Below are 18138 nucleotides of genomic sequence, written 5' to 3' on the forward strand. Positions count from 1 at the left end.
CCTAGGATCCCACATGTTTTCTGACTCCGGGTTTGTCTGACCTCCCGACGTGCCTATACCCAGCTAAAGTTAATGTCTAAGGGTGAGGATGCTGGTGCCATTATCCACCGTGTTAAGATTCGTTTGGTAGTAACAGTTCTCCATTCCAAAAGCTTTGACAGGTTTCCACGTCTCTGGGTTACTCCACTATCTTCTTATTTTAAAAATTTCTGCTGCAGGAGGAAATTTTTGTGAGAGCTTAAAGTTGGTTTCCCAGGGCTCGGGTCCCCCACTGGGCAGGATCTTTGAAACTAGTACATGAGAGGGTATCTTTTTCTACCTCTTTTGAAACATCTGCCTACTAACTCTGCTGCCTGAAGGGATCTAAAGCTTTTTTAGCCACCCTTTCTGCCTGTTTTCCCCTTCCATCTGCAAAGTGTTTGTCCCACCACAGGTCTGGTTCCTCTCCCATGCAAGCGCGGGAGTCACACTCATCCGCATGAGTCCCTGGAAGCAGATTTTGTGTCTCTTGATTACAAACAGGCATTTCTGATACACCATCCTGGGCAAGTCTGTTAATAAAAGAACAATTTAAAAGCCCTGAAGCCCCATCAACTGTCCATTTAAAAGATGATTTGTAACCTGCTAATTAACCATTGTGCTCCACTGGTCCCGGACTGCCAGCTTGCAGCTCTAATGTATTAATGACCCTGAAACGCTGCCAGAGCGTGGAGTGGCTTTTTAGGAAAACTGGTGCACATGAGGCACCATCCCCGGCCCTGCTTGCAGGGAGAGCCCTGCTGCAGACCTAAGGGCAGCCAGGCAGCACCACTGGCAAGTTGCGTCCGTAGAGCCACGTGCTCAGGCTAATTCGTTCTGCAAGGAGGCAGGATAATTTGGTCCCCCCAGCTCCCTGTGCTAACAGGGAGTTGTTCCCTGGGTAGGAAAACTCAGGCTCCAAGATGGCAGGGTAATATAAGGGGGTGTTTCAGAAGAGAAAATCACAAGAACAGCTTTTTTATCTTGCATTTCCTCCTGGGCAGCTTCTGTGTGTTGCCAGCAGCGATGCAGTCTGGGGCTGACAACGTGGTGCTAGCTAGAAGCACCGAGGGTAGCAAGATTGGGAGGGGTTTTTTTCCTCCTTTTTTCTTTTTATTGAATTTCACCATGAATAAAAATAGAGAAAAATGTAGGATAACGAGGGTGCCCATCAAATGCTTTAATAGGATAAATTTGGCAAGTGCATAGAGGAGGAGGCCAGGCTCTGGGATGTTCCCGAAGGGGAGTGACGGATGTGATCCTCTCTCCTAGGCACCACAAGTCTCTCTGGGAGGGAGAACACGAATAACCCAGAATGAACAGGGAACCAGCTGCAGCACAAGGCACAAAACCCAAAGGATGGACTGTGCTGGGTAATAAGGGAGGCTGAAAGCTATCACTCCAGTTGGGGGGCCTCAGCTCAGGTCCTAACACACAGCTACTCCAATGACAACCCAGATACCCCATCAGGCTCTGCCAGCAGCGTTTCTCTTTTGGATTAACAACTAATTAAAGGATAGGAAACCAAATGTGGCAAGAAAATGCCAGTTTCCACGGAGAAGACCAGCAGGGGTGTGCCACTGGAACATGCACAGCTCAACATGCTCATAAATGGTCTGGAAAAGGAGCTGAATAGAGAGATGACAGTTTGCTGATGACACTAAATCATCCAGGGCAAAGAATGTAATTTGCCAGGAAAGAGTTGCAAAAGATCTCCTGACACTGAATGCCTGCATCATAAAATTAGAGATGAGATTCAATATCAATAATACAAAATAACTCCCAGGGAGAAAAATGCTCCTTCTTATACACATACAGAGTAATAAAGCCTGAACTGTGATTAAGACTCAGGAATGACATTTTTGGTGTTATTGTGACTAGTTCTCTGAAAATGCTAGCTCAATTATTTAGGAAAAAAGCAAAGAAAATGCAAAGTTGTTAGGAGAAGAATAGAGAACAAGCTGGAAACACAGTTACATTGCTGATACACCCACAAGAGCCCGCAACTTGAATACCACATAGAGTTCTGGTCCTCATGTATTAAAAGAACACAGTAAAAGTAACAAAGGCACAAACAGGGGTAATGAGAGCAATCAGAAATATGGATGTACTTCCTCACCAAACATTCTAAATAGGATCTCTTAAGCCTGCAGAAGAGATGGGTGAAGGGAGATGTGAAATGGGTCGGTAAAATCGTTTGTGCTTTGGGAAAGTGAACAGGGGACAGTCTGCGTGCTGCTCCACGTGACGCAGGAACGTCAGACAGAGCTGTCGGGACTGAAGGAAAAGGGATGTGTCACTTCACATCGCAGCTCCTGGCTGGAGATGATGTGGGGGATAAAGTTTAGGTGAACTCAGAAGACAAAAAGATCAGAATTGAGGCAAGAAAAGCCCGCCCAGGAGGAAAATGCTGCTCTTGGCAGAGCGGGCCCCTAACGTGGGGGCTGGCGAGCGGAGGGGAGGGATGTCTGCAGGCTTCCCTGGTCCTTGGCTCTCCCTGACGCTGCGCTGCTGGCTGCTGCTGCAAACTGTGGGTGCAAACGCTGCCGCACGGACCCCCCTGTTAGAGCGTGGCCCTCACGGGGCAGTTCCCGGCTCTTCTGCAGCGCTGGGGTGGCGCTGGGTTCCAGCTTCCCTGTTTACCCGCTGGTTCCCTGTTTACCAGCTTCCCCAAAGTGATGCAGCGCGAGCCGCTTGGCATCGCTCACATGCCTGTCGCAGCTAGAATGGCAGAGGCATGCTGTAACCCTGTTTACGCAGCGGGAACAAGCCCAGGGCTGCCAGGGTTTGTGGATGCTCTGATCCCACCAGCACTGGTGGGATTCAGCCTCCATTTCCAAAATGACTTACTGTATTCAACGTCCCTGTGACACACACTGAGTTCTGCAGGCTACAGTTATTTAATCCTGCGTTTTATACATTTTGGCATCACAGACCCTGAGCTGCTTTCTGCACCGCAGTCTCGCAGTGCCTCTTGGAGAAACGCACGGCTCTGAGGCACAGCATGTGAGCCAGACTCGCCTGGTTTCCATTTTCCCGGCACCAGTAAAAAGCAGCACTTGTTTAAAACGCTAATCCTTAACGCAGCTTAGGAACAGCTGAAGTGACAGAGGGGGCCAGAGCAAATCTCCCTCGACTCCATCAGCCCAAGCTGGCAGGATGCGACATGCCAATGTGACCTGTCACTTCAGGCCCCATCTGCTTCTGTCACTGATCCTGGGAAAAGGTTGACCAAGTGCAGATGGACGAAAGAGGCTCACAGAGGTGACCGTGAAATCCAGCTATTTCGCTTTCTTACAGCCACATCCGGTTGTCGCATTGTAAGGTGTCTGTGTAGTGAGAGCTGGGTTTTGTCTCGGCTGCTGTAGCTGTTGTCTGAAGTTGCACAATTAAAATGGCTATATGAAGATATCTTCATTAACTGGGGATGGAACGGGGCCTGATCAGTCTAGGGAAATCACCAGGAATAAGGAAATCTCCTGACCTCAGCTGGACTCTGAAACATATCCAGCTGGTAAGAGGTATTGTAAATCAGAGTTTCAGACACTTTTTCTAAGTGATAAGAGGAACCCAAAGAACAACAATAAATACTTCCACAAAAGCCCATTTTTAACATAAATTCATTAACATCTTCTTCCAGTCCCTCCATTCCCAGCTGTGGGAAGTGTGCTCTGTGGCAAGCCCCCTGCTTGCTCCCTGGGAGAGCATGTGGTCCATGAAAGCGCCCTGCCTTCCAGGGAGCAGCAGGCGCCCACCCTGCTCTCCATGAGCTTCCAAAGGCAGGGGAAGGTATACTTCTAAGCTCAGTAACGGAAAGCAGCACTCAATTTCTCAGTGCCAGCAAGAAGCATGATGCTGTCGCTAAATGGGCCTTGCCAGTAACGCTGTCCAAGGCTGCTGTTGCCAGGCTATCTGTCCAGCCAGAAGAGGAGGAGGCCAAGCAAAACGAATCTTCATTTCAGTCTAAAGCAATCCTGAAGGCATATACTGTTCCTCAGTCCTGTTGTTTGGTAGCTAGAGTTATATGAAGCCTCTGGCTTTCCTGTGCTCCTGACAGAGATCCTTCTCTCGTTCAGCCAAGGTGTGATGGCACCACATGGCTCTCCACAGCCCTTCTCCTTGTGGACCTCACCAGCAGCAGGCTCAGGCCTCCTCACAACCCGCTATGCTACAAGGGTGACTGAGCCTCACTCCTGCCCTCTGCCAACCGAGTGACTGGGTTTGGATTGAGGGAAAAACAAAGGGAAGACTTTAAATGAACTTTGGATCTGAGGAGGAGCAGCAGAGTTATTTGCATTCCTAGGGATTATCAGGATCACCTTCTAGGCCAAGCTGTGTGAAGACCACTGAGACTGCATGCAATTGAGGAGAGGAGGGCTGATGGAGTGATGTGAGCGCCTTGACCTGCTTTATGGAGGTAACTGCATTCACTGGGAATCAGTGAGCTTAAACGAATGGTAGCACAGCGGGAACTGAAAGTAGCAGGAGCAAAACCCAAGACGCCAACCTCTGCTGAATCACCAAAATCAAACCTGCCAGGCCGTAGGGACTTCACACCCTCTTTGCCAGCCTGCTATTCAAACAGCAGCTCTTCAGTGGTTCATGGAAAAAGGTGTAGGCAGACGTGGCTTTAAGCTAGTGCAGCTGCAGGCCTGCTCGCATGCACGCTCTGAATCTCACTGCTCTGGGGATCAAGGCATCGCCAAAATCACATCTGTGGACCCTCAGCCTCAGATTTCATGGGCAGTAATAAAAGCATGTGGATATTACCTTTTCCAGGGCTGTCCATACACTTTTAAGGCAGGGCTCAGGATCTGCAACCAAATTCTAGGCACTCCTGCTGCTCTCTCCTAGCACAGTCCCAGCCTCAGTGACCTCAGAGACAAGTGTTTAACCAAGCCCAGCAAGAGCAGAAGTGGAGAGACTGGCCCTGCACCCGACGGAATTACACTGACAGCCGCAAGGACAGCTACAGCATGGGCATGGCGGGGTCACTCGTCCCACATCAGGTCCAGACACGGATAGTTACTGGTGGCGCTATCAGACAGCCCGTCCGAGGATTACGGCACTCAAAAGGCTGTGTGGTAGCCATGAGAAAGGAGCACATGGGCTTTTGGAACCTAGGTAAGCTCCAGGGAGGAGTAGAAGCTGAAGATTAACGTGGGCAGTTAGCAGATGGTTGGCTGCTGTCCCAGAGGGTGCTGCATAGGTCTCCCAGTATTCCTGGGTGTGTTTGGCAGCTACGCCAAGTGTTGTTTTCCTTCACAGCCTTGCTGACCCTGTTTGCTGCCGGCATTCTTACTTATCTGTGCAAACTCTCAAATAGGAAAATATCACAAGCCTCTGAGTGTGTAAAGAGGAGGGTATTTGCAAGGAGGTATTTGAAATATGTTTCAAAGATTAACAAAGTTCAGCCAGCTCACCCAGAAGGTTATGGCCTGGCACAGCAGGAGGTGGGTTTAGAAGCAGATATTGCCCAGCTCTGTTAACTTTTAAGTTGGGCCGTGAGCCAAGAGGACAGCGCTCCTGACTAATCTGCTGTAGGGTCCCAAAAAGGTGGTGGTAAGAGACAGGAGGCGAGATTGCTGCCCCATATCAGGCACTGCTTCCATCAATCCACCCAAGCCAGCATTTGACATTTCTTATGGTGCTAGTTTGTTTAAAAGCCTGCTAGCTCTAGCTAGGATCACAGAGAGGGGAAAGCCTTTCCTCTCCCACAGCAGATGGAAGCTGGAGAGTTTTACAGTGATAAGCTCCACACTATCAATATATAGTCTCTCCCAGTGTCCTGGTGCTGGGCAAGCTCCTAACCTGTCCCCATGGCCCTTCTCATGCCAGCAGAATCAGTGGACACCCCTGCTGTGCTGCAGCCCAGCCGTTCGCAATGCACTTACTTTTTCCTTGTTATCCATGGTGATGGCAATCTGCATCCTCCTCCCCCGGCGGAAAGCCACCAAATGGTCTGTCTCTTCTTCGCTCAGGTCTGGTACTCTGCCCGGGCCAGGGAAGCACTCGGCACGTTTCTCACTGACGATGCGCTTGCCCTGCAAAGGACAGGATGAGTTAATGACACCTCCCTCAGCCCTGTGCAGTGCCCTTCCTCGGAGAGTGGCCGTCCTCAAAACTGCAAAGGGTTTTGGTGTGGCAGAACAGAAACATGAGCCAGAGAGTCTTCCTGGTTTATAAGGCTGCCACCCTACTTTAAGGCACACGTAGTGTTACACAGGCGTGTTTATCAGAGCACAACTAGGTGTGGGGGGGTTTACCCTGTTCAGATGCTTTGCAGCATGAACTCCGAGAGCCGAGTTTGCTTTAGACAGGTAACCTCCTCTTGCATTTTTGTCCTTGAAACAGACGTGAAGTTGTCCTGTCACCAACAACATGTCCCAATAAAATGTGAGGCTACACTGGAGCAGAAACCTCGTGGGTGAAAGAGGAGGGAGCAGCGGTTTCTCTCCAACCTTGCCCACAAAGCAGTTACTACCCTGAAGAGTATCAACACTCGATAATTTATCATCCTCATCTATTGTGCCTTCATATTTCTGGAATGATTTATTGAGCAGTGGAATAGTTTAGAAAACTGATATGTAAACTCCTTGAACAAGGGCAGTTTGCCCCTTGCAGATATTATTTCCAGCTGTCTGTATCAGTTCCTGACTTTGCTGCATGGATTTACATCTGGTTCTTATTTTGTTCATTATCTTTGTTGCTGGCTAAGCTCCTGCCAGTGCCCTCAGCCCTCGCTTCCATAAAATGAGCACATCTTTTGTACAAAAAATACATACTTTTTCTCATCTAAAAGTATCATCTTTCAGTTCCATCATGTGCCTTTTTATTTTTGCCTTACAGGGGAATGGGAGACTTAGCAAGTCATTCCCGTCTTTATCGCTGACCTTTTTTCTTCCCTCTCCATCTGTATGATTCCTCTGCCCGACTTCACCAGGGATGAACAACCCCAGAAGCTGCCCTTTTTAAAGGATGGTGTATTTTCCTGTGTTTTTCTCCTTGGACATCTACACATACTGGAACCTTGATTCCAAAGGAGCTTAAAATCGCAAATAAACGAGTAAAACTTGGGAACTCTTTGTTGCTTGGTTTCAAAAACAAACAGCACACACTGACCTCAGATTCATGTGAAAGTCTTGCAAGCACCAGTGAATCTGCCGTGACACATGATATCAAGATGTCTCGCATCAGCCCCGTCTTCACTTGGCTCTGCCAGAAGTGCAGATGTTAGCGTGGAGGGAGCCTTGCTGCAGACAGCCTCCGTCAGCAGGACCTTTTTTATCACTTGTCCAGTCACTGAGCTTCCTAACAGATGCTAAATGTTTTAGGAGGTACTGGCACATTTCCAGCATCAGGCCTGCAGTCACTTGTTTATTCTTCTTCCACATCTGTGTGATTTTGCTGTCTCAGCAGAGATAGTTCTTGAGTTAGCGTGGAGCACATGAGAGGAGCGGGTCCCTGCCCTGCCGTTGGTTCTGTCTGCCAGAGCTGGGTGACGTGGTGGGAACCTTTTCATACGCTCCCTTGAGTACATACAGCTCTGGTTTAGGTGTCAGCTGTACCTCCTGACAAGTTTTGCTGCCCTTAGCAGGACCCTTGCTATTTCTGCTTTTCTTGAAATAACTGAAGCCACATGTTCTCTCAAAGCAAGGATCTGCTGCCAATCTGTCAATGCCATTCTCGTACCTTCTGTGCTGTTCCCTGTGTTGGTGTCAGTGCAGCCTCCTGCTTTGACTGCTGCTGTGGACCAACACCTGTGAGCCAGCCCCAGGCATGTCAAGATCTTTCTCCTGAGAGAGTAAAATCTGATAGTCCGGAGAACAGGCACACAAGTACAGAGTACAACTGTCTTGGCATCTACCACAGCCTGACGATTAGGTGTACTTTCACCTGCAGCCAGGATACATGTCCTGGAAAAGCCCCCATACCTACAACCTCTGTGAGCTCTTTTAAAGACTTCAGACTCTGTATCTGTCTTAAGAAGGAGATGATTTTATCAGGGACCAGGCAGAGACAGAAACTTAAAACCAGAATGTGACGTGCTGTGAAAGCCTAGCTTTGCTCCCCCTCCACGAACAGGGCATGCTAAACTGCCCTTAATTCCACATCCCACTGCAGTCGTGACGTTACAAGTGATTGCATTACTGCAGCTTAGCGAGTGACTGCCTGATTCCTAAAATAAAGCCAGAACTGGTTGAACATGTGAAGGTCGACGACAGCTTTGGCAGCAGTGACCAGAAGACGGCGGATTTTAGGAGCCTGAGAGCAGTAAGGAGGGTGAGCAGCAGACTAGAGACCACGGGCTTCTGGAGAGCAGACGTTGACTTGTTCAGGGAATTGGAACGCAGGATCTTGCAGGATGGTGTCTTGAAGGGGAAAGGAGCCCAGGAGACCTGACTGGTTTTCATGGACAAGGCACAAGGACATAAGCTGTTGTACAAGAAAATGAGCTGGTGTGGAAAGAGCCAGGGAGCTGTTGGTTGAACTTAAATGCAAAAAGCGAGTGTGTAGGAGGTGGAAAGGGACTGGCTGTCAAGGAATATTACAGGAGCAGGACCTGGGCACGCAGGGATGGAGTCAGGAAAGCCAAAGCTCACCTGCAGTGCATGCACGTGTGCAGAGGTATGCAAGTAGTGGATTTAATATACAAGTACAGGTTTAGTAATTCTGCCTGTTTTCTGCAGCTCTGGCTTTTATACAACTAGAACCAAGTAGTACAGACCAGAATTCAGGAGCCGTCAGCCACGACACTTTTAAGTGGCACCTGCTTCTGACTGACTGAATCACATCACTTCCAAAGGTGACATAGTTCCATTCCCAGAACTATTAGCCAACACAAACACAAGATGTTTTAAAATGAAATGGATATTTCAAGTCCTTTTTATGTTTTATGATTAATGTATTTTATTCCTAAATTTCAGTGAAACTGGAGACGAATTAGAACGGTCAGCGTAGGACTTCTGCTTGCAGTCGAAGAAACCAGTGTGGTTTTCCATCATGTCAAATCAGTATTAGTCATGCGGGTGGAAGTAAAAATTAACCTTGTGAACAGACTATCTTGGTCTTGTATGTCAGACCACAGAGCTGGGCTGGATAATTGGAAGCTACAAATTTCTCCTGCCATCCCCTCTGGGTTCATGGGGCAATGTCTGTGGCCACAAGAGTATCCTCTGGTCTCATTCATGCCGGCAGTTATGCTGAAATGATCTAGTAGCTCAGAAATGCAGTATCAACATGGTCATTTTAGGAAGCTACTGTGTATCAGCACTAGCAGGCCATGCCGGTGCTCCTACCTTGTGATGAAGACAGGAAAATGCAGTTTTACTTAACTCTCTCATTAAAGACTGTAAATGGACACCTCTTACACAGTAGCTTGCACAGTTATGCTAACTGAATCACGTGTGTTCCAAAACACTTCCCATTGCGATGAAGAGGTAACGAAAACCAGTCCTGAGCCTTTCTATTTAAACCTTCTCCCACAGCTAGAAAGGATGAAGTGATCGGCATCCTTGTGTGTGCTTCACAGTTCCCCTTGATAAGGAAAACTGAACTCTTATGCCTGAAGACATGGAATTAAAATGCTTAGCAGTTTTTTGAGGCCCCCTACATGGGTCTGTGACTTAACGCCAGAAATGTGAGTGGAGTCACGACAGGGACAAAGGCAGGTCCCCTGTTTTGGATTTGGTGTATACAAGGCTGCTCCACCCTAACCAGAGCACCAACAGGAGGTGTTTAGCATTCTAGTTAATGGGGGTGGGGGGGTGGTGTTATTAAGAAAGTAAGGCCAGTGATGGCTTAGCAAGGGAATAGCAAGCTATTGATCCCTAACTTGTACACCAAGCATTAATTCTAGCTTAAGTCAACAGCTGTTCCCTAGAGCTCCTCACTGTTTAGGAGGTGACGGCCTGTCCTTTAGACAAAGAACATGGCCACAAATAACTCTTGCCAGGAAGGCCCAGCACTGGGCAGGTGTGTTTGGAAGGTGGTTTCATCGCTTGCTTTTGGAGAGAGTCCATCCTGCGGAGGGACACGGGCCCTGAGTGTAAGCGGCAGCAAAGCTGCTACCCGAAAACCAGCAAAGCATCGCAGAGGGCCTTGTACCTGACCAGCGTGAGCAGGACGGAAGCCCCAAAAGCACTGCTGGGTTTACAGGGAGGCGGCACCTTCCCTGGGCTGTCAGATGTTAAAAGTCACAGGGGGAAGGCTGGCACGTTGGCAAAGCCATTAAACCCTGCAGTTTACTGAGCAGATGGCAAGGAAAACTCAGAGGCTGACACAGGAAATATCTCTTTAGCAGAGCTGTGATAGCTACAGACATACAGGCTGGGAGACCACCAGCTTTTCTAGGCAATACCCTCTCTCCCTCCCTTCCTTGCTCCCCATATTGCTTCCAGCTAAGATGCAACGCCTGAAGGCACAATCTGCTCAAAATACTGATGTGTCTTCTTTCACTTGCTTATTATTTTAAGAACACGAGTGATTTCCTAGACTGCTTATCCCACAGTGGGAAATCCTGGCCCGCAGTGGGCTGCTCCCAAGGTGAGAGATGTCAGATGAGGAAAGTGCCCACGCAGAGCCAACGGGAACAGAGAGTGGGGCCCAAAGAGCAGGCAGTGCCTGGCAGAGCCACCTCTTCCCCTCCGCAGGGCCCGGCCCAGCTCACTCTCGGCCTGCGGGAGATTCGAGCCTCTGGCACTTAGCTGTTTAGCTGCAGTCAGGCAAAACTATGCTGCTTCCCTTGTCGCAATCCACTGACAAACCATAAATTGAGAAGTGCCCATCCGACGTCTGAGGTATGTCTCAGATTGCAAAAATACCCGTCTGAGGAGGGGCAGGAAAAAGAACAAGGGGAAATCCTGGACTAATGTCCAGTTTATGTGATTTTCCAGCTGTCTTTCCTTTGGGGCTTCTTGCTCTACAGTGATGTGTGATAGTTAGGACCGAATGGCAATGGTTTTCTGCCCAGCCCAGCTACTCTGTTGCTGGAACCTTGCAACGGTCATAGGAAGGATGGTGATGGCCCATTTAGCCATCCCAGTACCACCAAGCAAGTCTCTCCAGGGACACCTGGTAAGCCTTGCTCAGGGGGAAGCTGAAGCAAATTATCTACCCTCTTTTAACCTTCAGCTGCCCAGAGGATGCTTTAACAGGGCAGCAGCAACAAATAAGCTTGTACTCCACATGATATCAAACACAGTTTTGTCCAAAATCCTAATATTTTTTCCCACTCACCCATTACAGTCCCACGCGCTTCCTACTCACTCATTTTGAAAACTATATTTAAAGTAACTCAAGGAAGGTTTTGGATTGATGCCACTGGAACATTCACCAATAAATCAGTTTTCCTCTGTCATCAAGTCAGGCTGCTGGGTTGTGCTTTACACCAACACTCAGGAGAGCGTGGAGGACTGCTAAGGCCTGCGAAAGGCAGTTAATGCAGCAAATGTGTATATACCATCGGACGTGAAGTTTACGGGAAATTTCCAGAGGTCTGCGTTTCCAGCAGAAAAATCTCAGGGGTCTATTAATTGGCCAAGCTGGAAAACACTGGCACAGAGTTTAAGGCAGCAATGCGATTTAGCTGCCAGTGCTTTGTGCTAATACAAATCCCCATCCTGGACTTGAATTCTGAGCTATAGATTATGGAAATGGCTACGGGGGACGCAGCTTGTCTGCAAGAGCCGCTCGCTCTGCGGATGTAATTGCCTCAAATATAAGTGCCCCGTGCAGAGCTCCATAGCCAGGAGAAACCTTGCGGAGACTCTCAAGGACTGTATTGGTACAGCTCCGTCAGTAATGAGGACGGTCAGATTGCTGTGTGCCCTCTGTTCTAAGAAAAACCAGAATTTTTCCCCTTACATCAGGAGGTGGTTTGTTTGTGCTGGAATGAGATTTCGTTTGAAGGGGATGCTCGCGCTACTGGTAATCTATCTGGAACACAGGCAGTGAGAGGCCTCAGGCCCTTTCTCCTGAAAAATTGTTCTGAAAGGTGCATTATTTCCTAAATGATTCCGTTCCTTCAAGGTAACATATAATGACTTGAGAGTGGCGCAGTTATTGTGGTCTATTTCTTCATGGAAAGAAAGGGTAACTAGGTCACGGAGAAACAGAAAGAAAAAGGCATTCGAGGCACACAGAAAAATATTTCCAAGCTGCATCAGAGGGAGAAATGTCTCTGCCTTTTGTGTAGAGCCAAGGTTTTCAGCACTCCTACCCCAAAGCACCAGGCTAGCAGGAAGGGTGAGGTTTTGCTTCATTACCCTGGGGAATCTCTTTGGCTTGGACCTCGGTTCAAAAAAGCCTGCTCTCATCTTGTGGGCCAAGCATGTTGCTCTGCCTGAAAGGGGACCCAGGGGAGCAGCATTTGCTGCCACCGTTTCCTTTTCCCAGCGCTGCCGCGATGGAGGCAGGAGCTCGCCTTGTCCACCCCCAGGCCTCAGCGAGGTGCAGGGCCAGCTGAGGCTTCCCGTCCCCTCCACGTTGACATGGTCAGCGCAAAGGGGCTGTGCCTCCCATCATCTCACTGGTGTCTCCTTAGTCCCCATCAATAAATAGGTAAGATTGCCACTTGTATTCATTCAACAGCAACAAATATCACCTGCAGCAACCATCTCCCTCCAGAGATCTCTCACTAACGGGAGAGCTTCCCCGAGTTCCCATCCGGGTGCACCTGTGCACGCTGATACACATTTTTCCAAGGAAGGTGGCAATTCTGATCCTTGTTCCTATTTATCTCAGTGGTCAAACACACTAACTCCAGTGACAACAAGATCATACCGAGATACACCCCAAGTGAAGAAAATAGAGTGTGAAGCTCATACAGGCACGTACTTCCTTGGACGAGCTGCCAATGACAACTGCCAAAGTTTTATCAAACCCTTCTCAGCAAATAAGTCCTGACATGCCAAAGCTGCCATCAGATCGTTCCATCCAGATGCACAGACACCGCAAGGAACGGGGCAGCACCCAGGAGGGGATGTTTTGGGATTTAAAAAACGAAGTAGCATTTTCAATTACTTTTGCCTCTTTGCATGGTTTTTAATTAAGCCTGCAAATACTGGGTCACATTTTCTGCCCATCACGTTGGCAGCTGCAACAGATACTCACATCACACTGTTTTCTTTGGCATTTGGGACTTTCTGGAACACAGTAGCGGGGAGAAATGATGCTGGTTTTATCCCCAAACATCACTGCCTCCCTGGGAATAGCTGGGGAGAAATGCAGCTAGATCTGTCCAAGCTCCCACCTATTTCCATCCTCTTTCCAGGCACAGCAACAGTTTAACAAACCTGCTGGTGGCCCAGGAGGGCAATGAGGTGACTGATCTCTCAGAAAGGGCACTGGCTACGCATGGCTGGCTGGAGCCCCTGGGAGGTTTAGCAAAGCTTGGGGGCTGATTCCTGTGAATCAGATGTGGGGAGGAAAGCGCGCGGCAACTCGAGGTGAAGACTGAGGCTATGCTGAATGACTGAGAAATGAGAGAGAAGGAGCAGGAAGGGAACTATTCTCTTTGGAGACAAGACACCAGGCAACATGCTGAGCAGAAAGCTCAAGTGAGAGGCAGAACAGAAGCCTCTTTGTAAGTCAAGAGGCTGCAGTGTAAGAGGAATCCTCTTTTCTACTCACCTTGGCTTTGTTGTCCATGGTAACAGCCAGCTGCATCCTCTTTCCCATCCTGAATGTGAACATATGATCTGCTTCCTCCTCCTCCTCCTCTTCCTCGCTATCAATGCCGAACCCAGGGCTCGTAGGACAAGGGTTCCCCCATTTCTCACTCACCACCCTTTTGTCCTGGAAAATGAGTAACTTCTGTTAGCAAACCCAGGTGCTGCAGCTCACCAATGCAATTCCCTTCCCCAAAAACACCTGCACGCGAGTGGGGAGGCCAGCTACAGGAAAAGCAGGCCTTGCCCCAGGCAAGCTTTCTGTGCCCGGCACGGTGCCGTGACATTCCTAGGGAACAAGGGGTTCGTTGTCTGCTCAGCAGCGAAACCCACAACTACAGCGGGTCTGGAAAATCCTTTGCACTTACAAATCTGACATTTCAGTCTAAAATGCCAGAGTTAAAGGAAACAAATGTCATCCTCATCTCTTTCTGCAGCACTCTGAGTTAGATCGGGAAAGCCTAAGTCCTGATGGAGATGGCCTTGGAAGCCAAGTGGATGGCTCCTGAGGGTCGTGCTCACCATCGAGAGGGCTGGGCTATCTTGTCCATAGTGTTCAGTCTGGGTAATTGCATCTTTCAGGTCCTGTATGAGAGAAAAATGTGTGCAACAGTGCACCTCCAGAGAAGAGCACGGGCCGGGGCGTGGTTGAGACGTGAGCAACGCGCTACCCTGGATCTAACAACCCGGGAGCATCGACTGGATGGAAGGAGGGTGGGCTGACTCAGCAAGCTCCACGCTCGCGCTGGCAGAGGGCTTCACCCAGGGGTTAAAGCAGGACTGGCCAGGTGGTTTACCAAACCCCACACTGCCAGGAGGGATGGACAGCACGTGTCAGACACAGATTTGGTCTGGTTAGGAAGGAAACCTGGGACTTGCGGCATTTGCCCCAGTTGTGGGAAGCCCCAAAGCAACCAAAGGCTGCTTGCTTCATTCACTCACAAAGCCTAAGGAGACCATGACTTTGCCCAGCCATCCTCAGAGGCGTTCCTGGTGCTCCCAGAGACACACATACACCTGACAGGTTCTGCCTACGTGTTCGCTGCAATGTTCACACCAGGGACGCATCCAGGGCCAAGTGTTCCTTTCACATTCTTTCCTCTGCCTCTCAATTCTGCGTGCTTGGGTACAGGTGCCTGCGCATGGCTGGAAATTTATGTTGAGCAGTTAAAGTTACTCTGAGCATACAACTCCACAGAGTTTTTATATCCTTTTGTGAGGGCTTAGGAGCTATGTCCCATGCCTGAAAAAGCTTTGCTGAAGAGGCTCACTCTTTCAGAGATGTCACTGCTGAGGTAGGACTGGAGTGAGAGCTGGCCAGTGGTGAAGGAGAGGCAGCACTTACGTTGTGAGCTTTGGTGATGGTAATAGTGAGTCCGTCTTGCTTGGGTCTCCTGGAGGTGACCGCCATTCCCTCCTGCTCCGCTCGTTTTTTGTCCTCTTCTATTTCCTGAAACACATATATCAAATGTCTTGAGGATGCAACCTCCTATGCATCCAAGAGGATAGACATAAGGCACTGGGGAGGACAGATGGGGAATAAGTCAGGGCAATATGAGGTGAAGGGGTGGGAAAGGTTTGATAGAGATCGAGAAAGTTAGCGGGGCAAGAGGAGAAGCTGCAGCAGCACAGCAAGCATCAGTGAGCCTGATTTTTAATGCGACTCAGGAGCTGTAGCTAAAGGCCCATCTGCTCCGAACACTTTCCGATGTAAATGTTCTCTGTATAACAAAGTCACTTGGGCACTGCCAATCATTTCCTTTACCCTGTGAGTTGTGAACTCCAAAACGGAGCTGGGGAAGGTCAGCACCTGCAGACTCACCTGGTATCTTCGTATAAGCGCTTCATTCTTTTTCCGCAACGCCAGGATTTTCTTATCGAGTTCAACATCTTTCTGCTCTTTCTTCCGTAACACTGCATCATCCACAGCAGCATCCTGAAAACACAGGGAGCGAAACTCTTCTCAGTCACCACACCAACAGGACAAAACCTGCTCCTTCTGTTTGGACAGGGTGCGAAGTGGAAGAGTCTCTCCCCGCCACTTCTCCCCTTGGTCCTCCATTAAAAAGAATACTTTATCTTGTAAACTGACTTTTTTCCTGACAGAATTGACCTTTACTTTTCTTACAGTTCTTGTTCAGCAGTAAGATTGAGCAAAAAGCTGATATCCCACCATGGCTGTCAGTAGGCTGCAGAGGTAACACACAGCTGAGCTGCATGCAGTAGATGACACCTCTCCCTACGGTTGGTGCAGGTGTTCTCAGGCACATCAGTTCCCCCATTTCCATTCAGAGAGCGCCTTGTGTACCGCAGGGGATAACAAATTGGATTTTTTAAATTCTAGTGACAGCAGTGTCTAGCAAAAATTAATGCTGATATCAACTCACTGCAGCGAGCTGATCCGTATCATCCAGACTGCATGAAGAGCAAGGTGGAGAAGCTGAGCTCTCCAAGGCACTACAGGTTTATTTTTAAACAGATTTTTGTGCTCTCCTTATCAGCATGGCACCTGCATGGTGCAGAGACCATCTACTCCCTCTCCTTCACTCACGCGGAGAGCTGGGTAAGACAAAGTGAGGCTGAGGAGGGGAGGAAAGGAACCCCGAATGTCTGAGCAGACGCTGCATGCCTGGATACCTGTTTTGCTGACATCGCAACTTTAACCGCCACAGGCTACCCCCAGCCCCAACGCCTTTGCCATGTGGCCCTGCGCAGCAAACCTGCCGCAGGAGCGCTGCAGCAAGCCCAGCTGCCACGCACAGTGCACACTGCCCACAGCGCCGGGAAGGGTTGGAGGGATCGAGAAGCAAATGTAACGACACCGTTACCCATCTCACTACCACCAGGTGTGGCTCCTGTGGGTGATTCTGAGGGTTGGGTCCTTGTGAAGCAGAAACAGCCAGCGCATTGCGGAAAGGCGTACTGATGGTCCCGAGTGCTGGCAAGAGGTTTGTGTGTGCCAGTGTCCTCTGGGGCCAGCACTGTCTCCCTGCAGCTCCGGTGCTGCACATGGCCATCCCAGCCCCATCCTCACCCTGGACCTGTCGAGGTCCCTGGGCCTCGTATCAGACCCTGCTCCAGGGCACCTCAGCCTCCAGCCATACCCTGGGGGCAGGAGGGGGACCTGCCCGGGGAAAAGCTGCTCCCCACCTTCAACCCCGGCCTTGGAAGCCTCCCCAGCCCCAGCCGAGTATTAACCTGACAGCTGCTACAAGCCTGGTCCAAAATCCACCCCAGTTGCATGGGTATACTGGGCATAACAGGCGAGGTTTCGGTAGTGAGGAGGAGGCTGTGGGGTACCCTGTGAAGGAACAGGCCACCAACTGCCCCCAGCCATCTCCCCCACAGGCCTCCCGCTGAAACTCCACTAATGGGGTAGTCTGTGGGGCCCCTGAGCCATCAGAGGCGTGAGGTGCCTCTGCACCCTTCTGGGGAGGCAATGGTGGCTCCGTGGAGAAGTATTTAAGAGCCAAGGGAGAAGGAGGCCAGAGGGGAGGACAAGGCCCTGCAGGGAGGAGGAGATGGGCCACTGAGTAGGGACACTAGAGGGGCTGCTGCCAGCAGGGCAGCCTCCAGGCACCAACCCCCAGCACAGCCCTTGCCTCGCCAAAGGGATGGGGTGTCCCGTGCTGAGGGGAGAGAGAACAACAAAACGGGTGGGAGTGGTGCCGGGATGGAATCAGGGGTGTTTTTCCTAAGGGTATGTTTGGTTTTATTTTTCTTTAAACCAGAATCAGTTGTCAATAGATGGTTAATTGGCAAATAAGACTGATCACAATCCCCCAAAACAGTAAAGTGGTTTTTGCTCGCGATGCATGGGCAAGGCATGTCTTTTGCCCATCCGCATTGGCTTCCCATCAAATTCCTCATAAAAACACCAAGACACTCAGGACAACTGTCTATTTCCCCATTTTCAAGGGGAGGGGCGAATCACCGCTGCATCCCTGCGAGTGAGGGTTTGTGCTGCCCTCACCTCTTCGTGGGCACCAGCTGTGCCCATACCAAGGACAAAATCCCCGGAAGCATCCTGCACGGTGGGCTCCACAGCGGCCAAAGCTGGGAAGAGCTTCTGCAGAGGCAGGAGGGGTTTTTCCTTCATCAGTCATGACATAGCAGGTGTGACCTCCTTCAGGGAGGGTTTCGCTGGGGCCAGCCAGGGCAGCTGGGGACAGGGGAGCTGGGCCTGATGCCCGCCATGCCCCGGGTGCCTTCCTGCCGGCAGTGAGCCAGGCAGCCAGGTTCCCCAGGGTCCAGCCTCGAGCCGGAGCCATGGGGCTGGCAATGCCTTTCTCCTGGGAAGGGAGGGTTTCTCCTGGAAACCTCAGTTGCCTTTTGCCTCGTCCTTTCACCAGAGAAAAAACTGGAGCTGTGAAGGTCCAGAGGAGGGGATGGAGGGGTGCTGTCTAACACAGCACTTCTTCAGCTGAGCAAAAATGCAGCAAGCAGTGCG

General features: G+C 50.0%; 1 protein-coding gene across 1 annotated transcript in view; it reads right to left on the reverse strand.

Moving 5' to 3' along the window:
• The window catches only part of LOC104507339 (uncharacterized protein C15orf52 homolog), a gene marked incomplete at its 5' end in the record, with an annotated part of 29475 nt that extends 13851 nt beyond the window's left edge, over positions 1–15624 (reverse strand). Inside the window, 5 exons of the mRNA XM_010148584.1 lie at positions 5913–6062; positions 13651–13815; positions 14211–14273; positions 15034–15138; positions 15511–15624. Of these exons, the coding sequence (XP_010146886.1) occupies positions 5913–6062; positions 13651–13815; positions 14211–14273; positions 15034–15138; positions 15511–15624 (597 nt within the window). The remainder of the gene's footprint in view (positions 1–5912; positions 6063–13650; positions 13816–14210; positions 14274–15033; positions 15139–15510) is intronic.
• Positions 15625–18138: the final 2514 nt, after the last annotated feature.

Source organism: Eurypyga helias, unplaced genomic scaffold (genome assembly GCF_000690775.1).
Source record: "Eurypyga helias isolate BGI_N326 unplaced genomic scaffold, ASM69077v1 scaffold22403, whole genome shotgun sequence".
NCBI lineage: Eukaryota > Metazoa > Chordata > Aves > Eurypygiformes > Eurypygidae > Eurypyga > Eurypyga helias.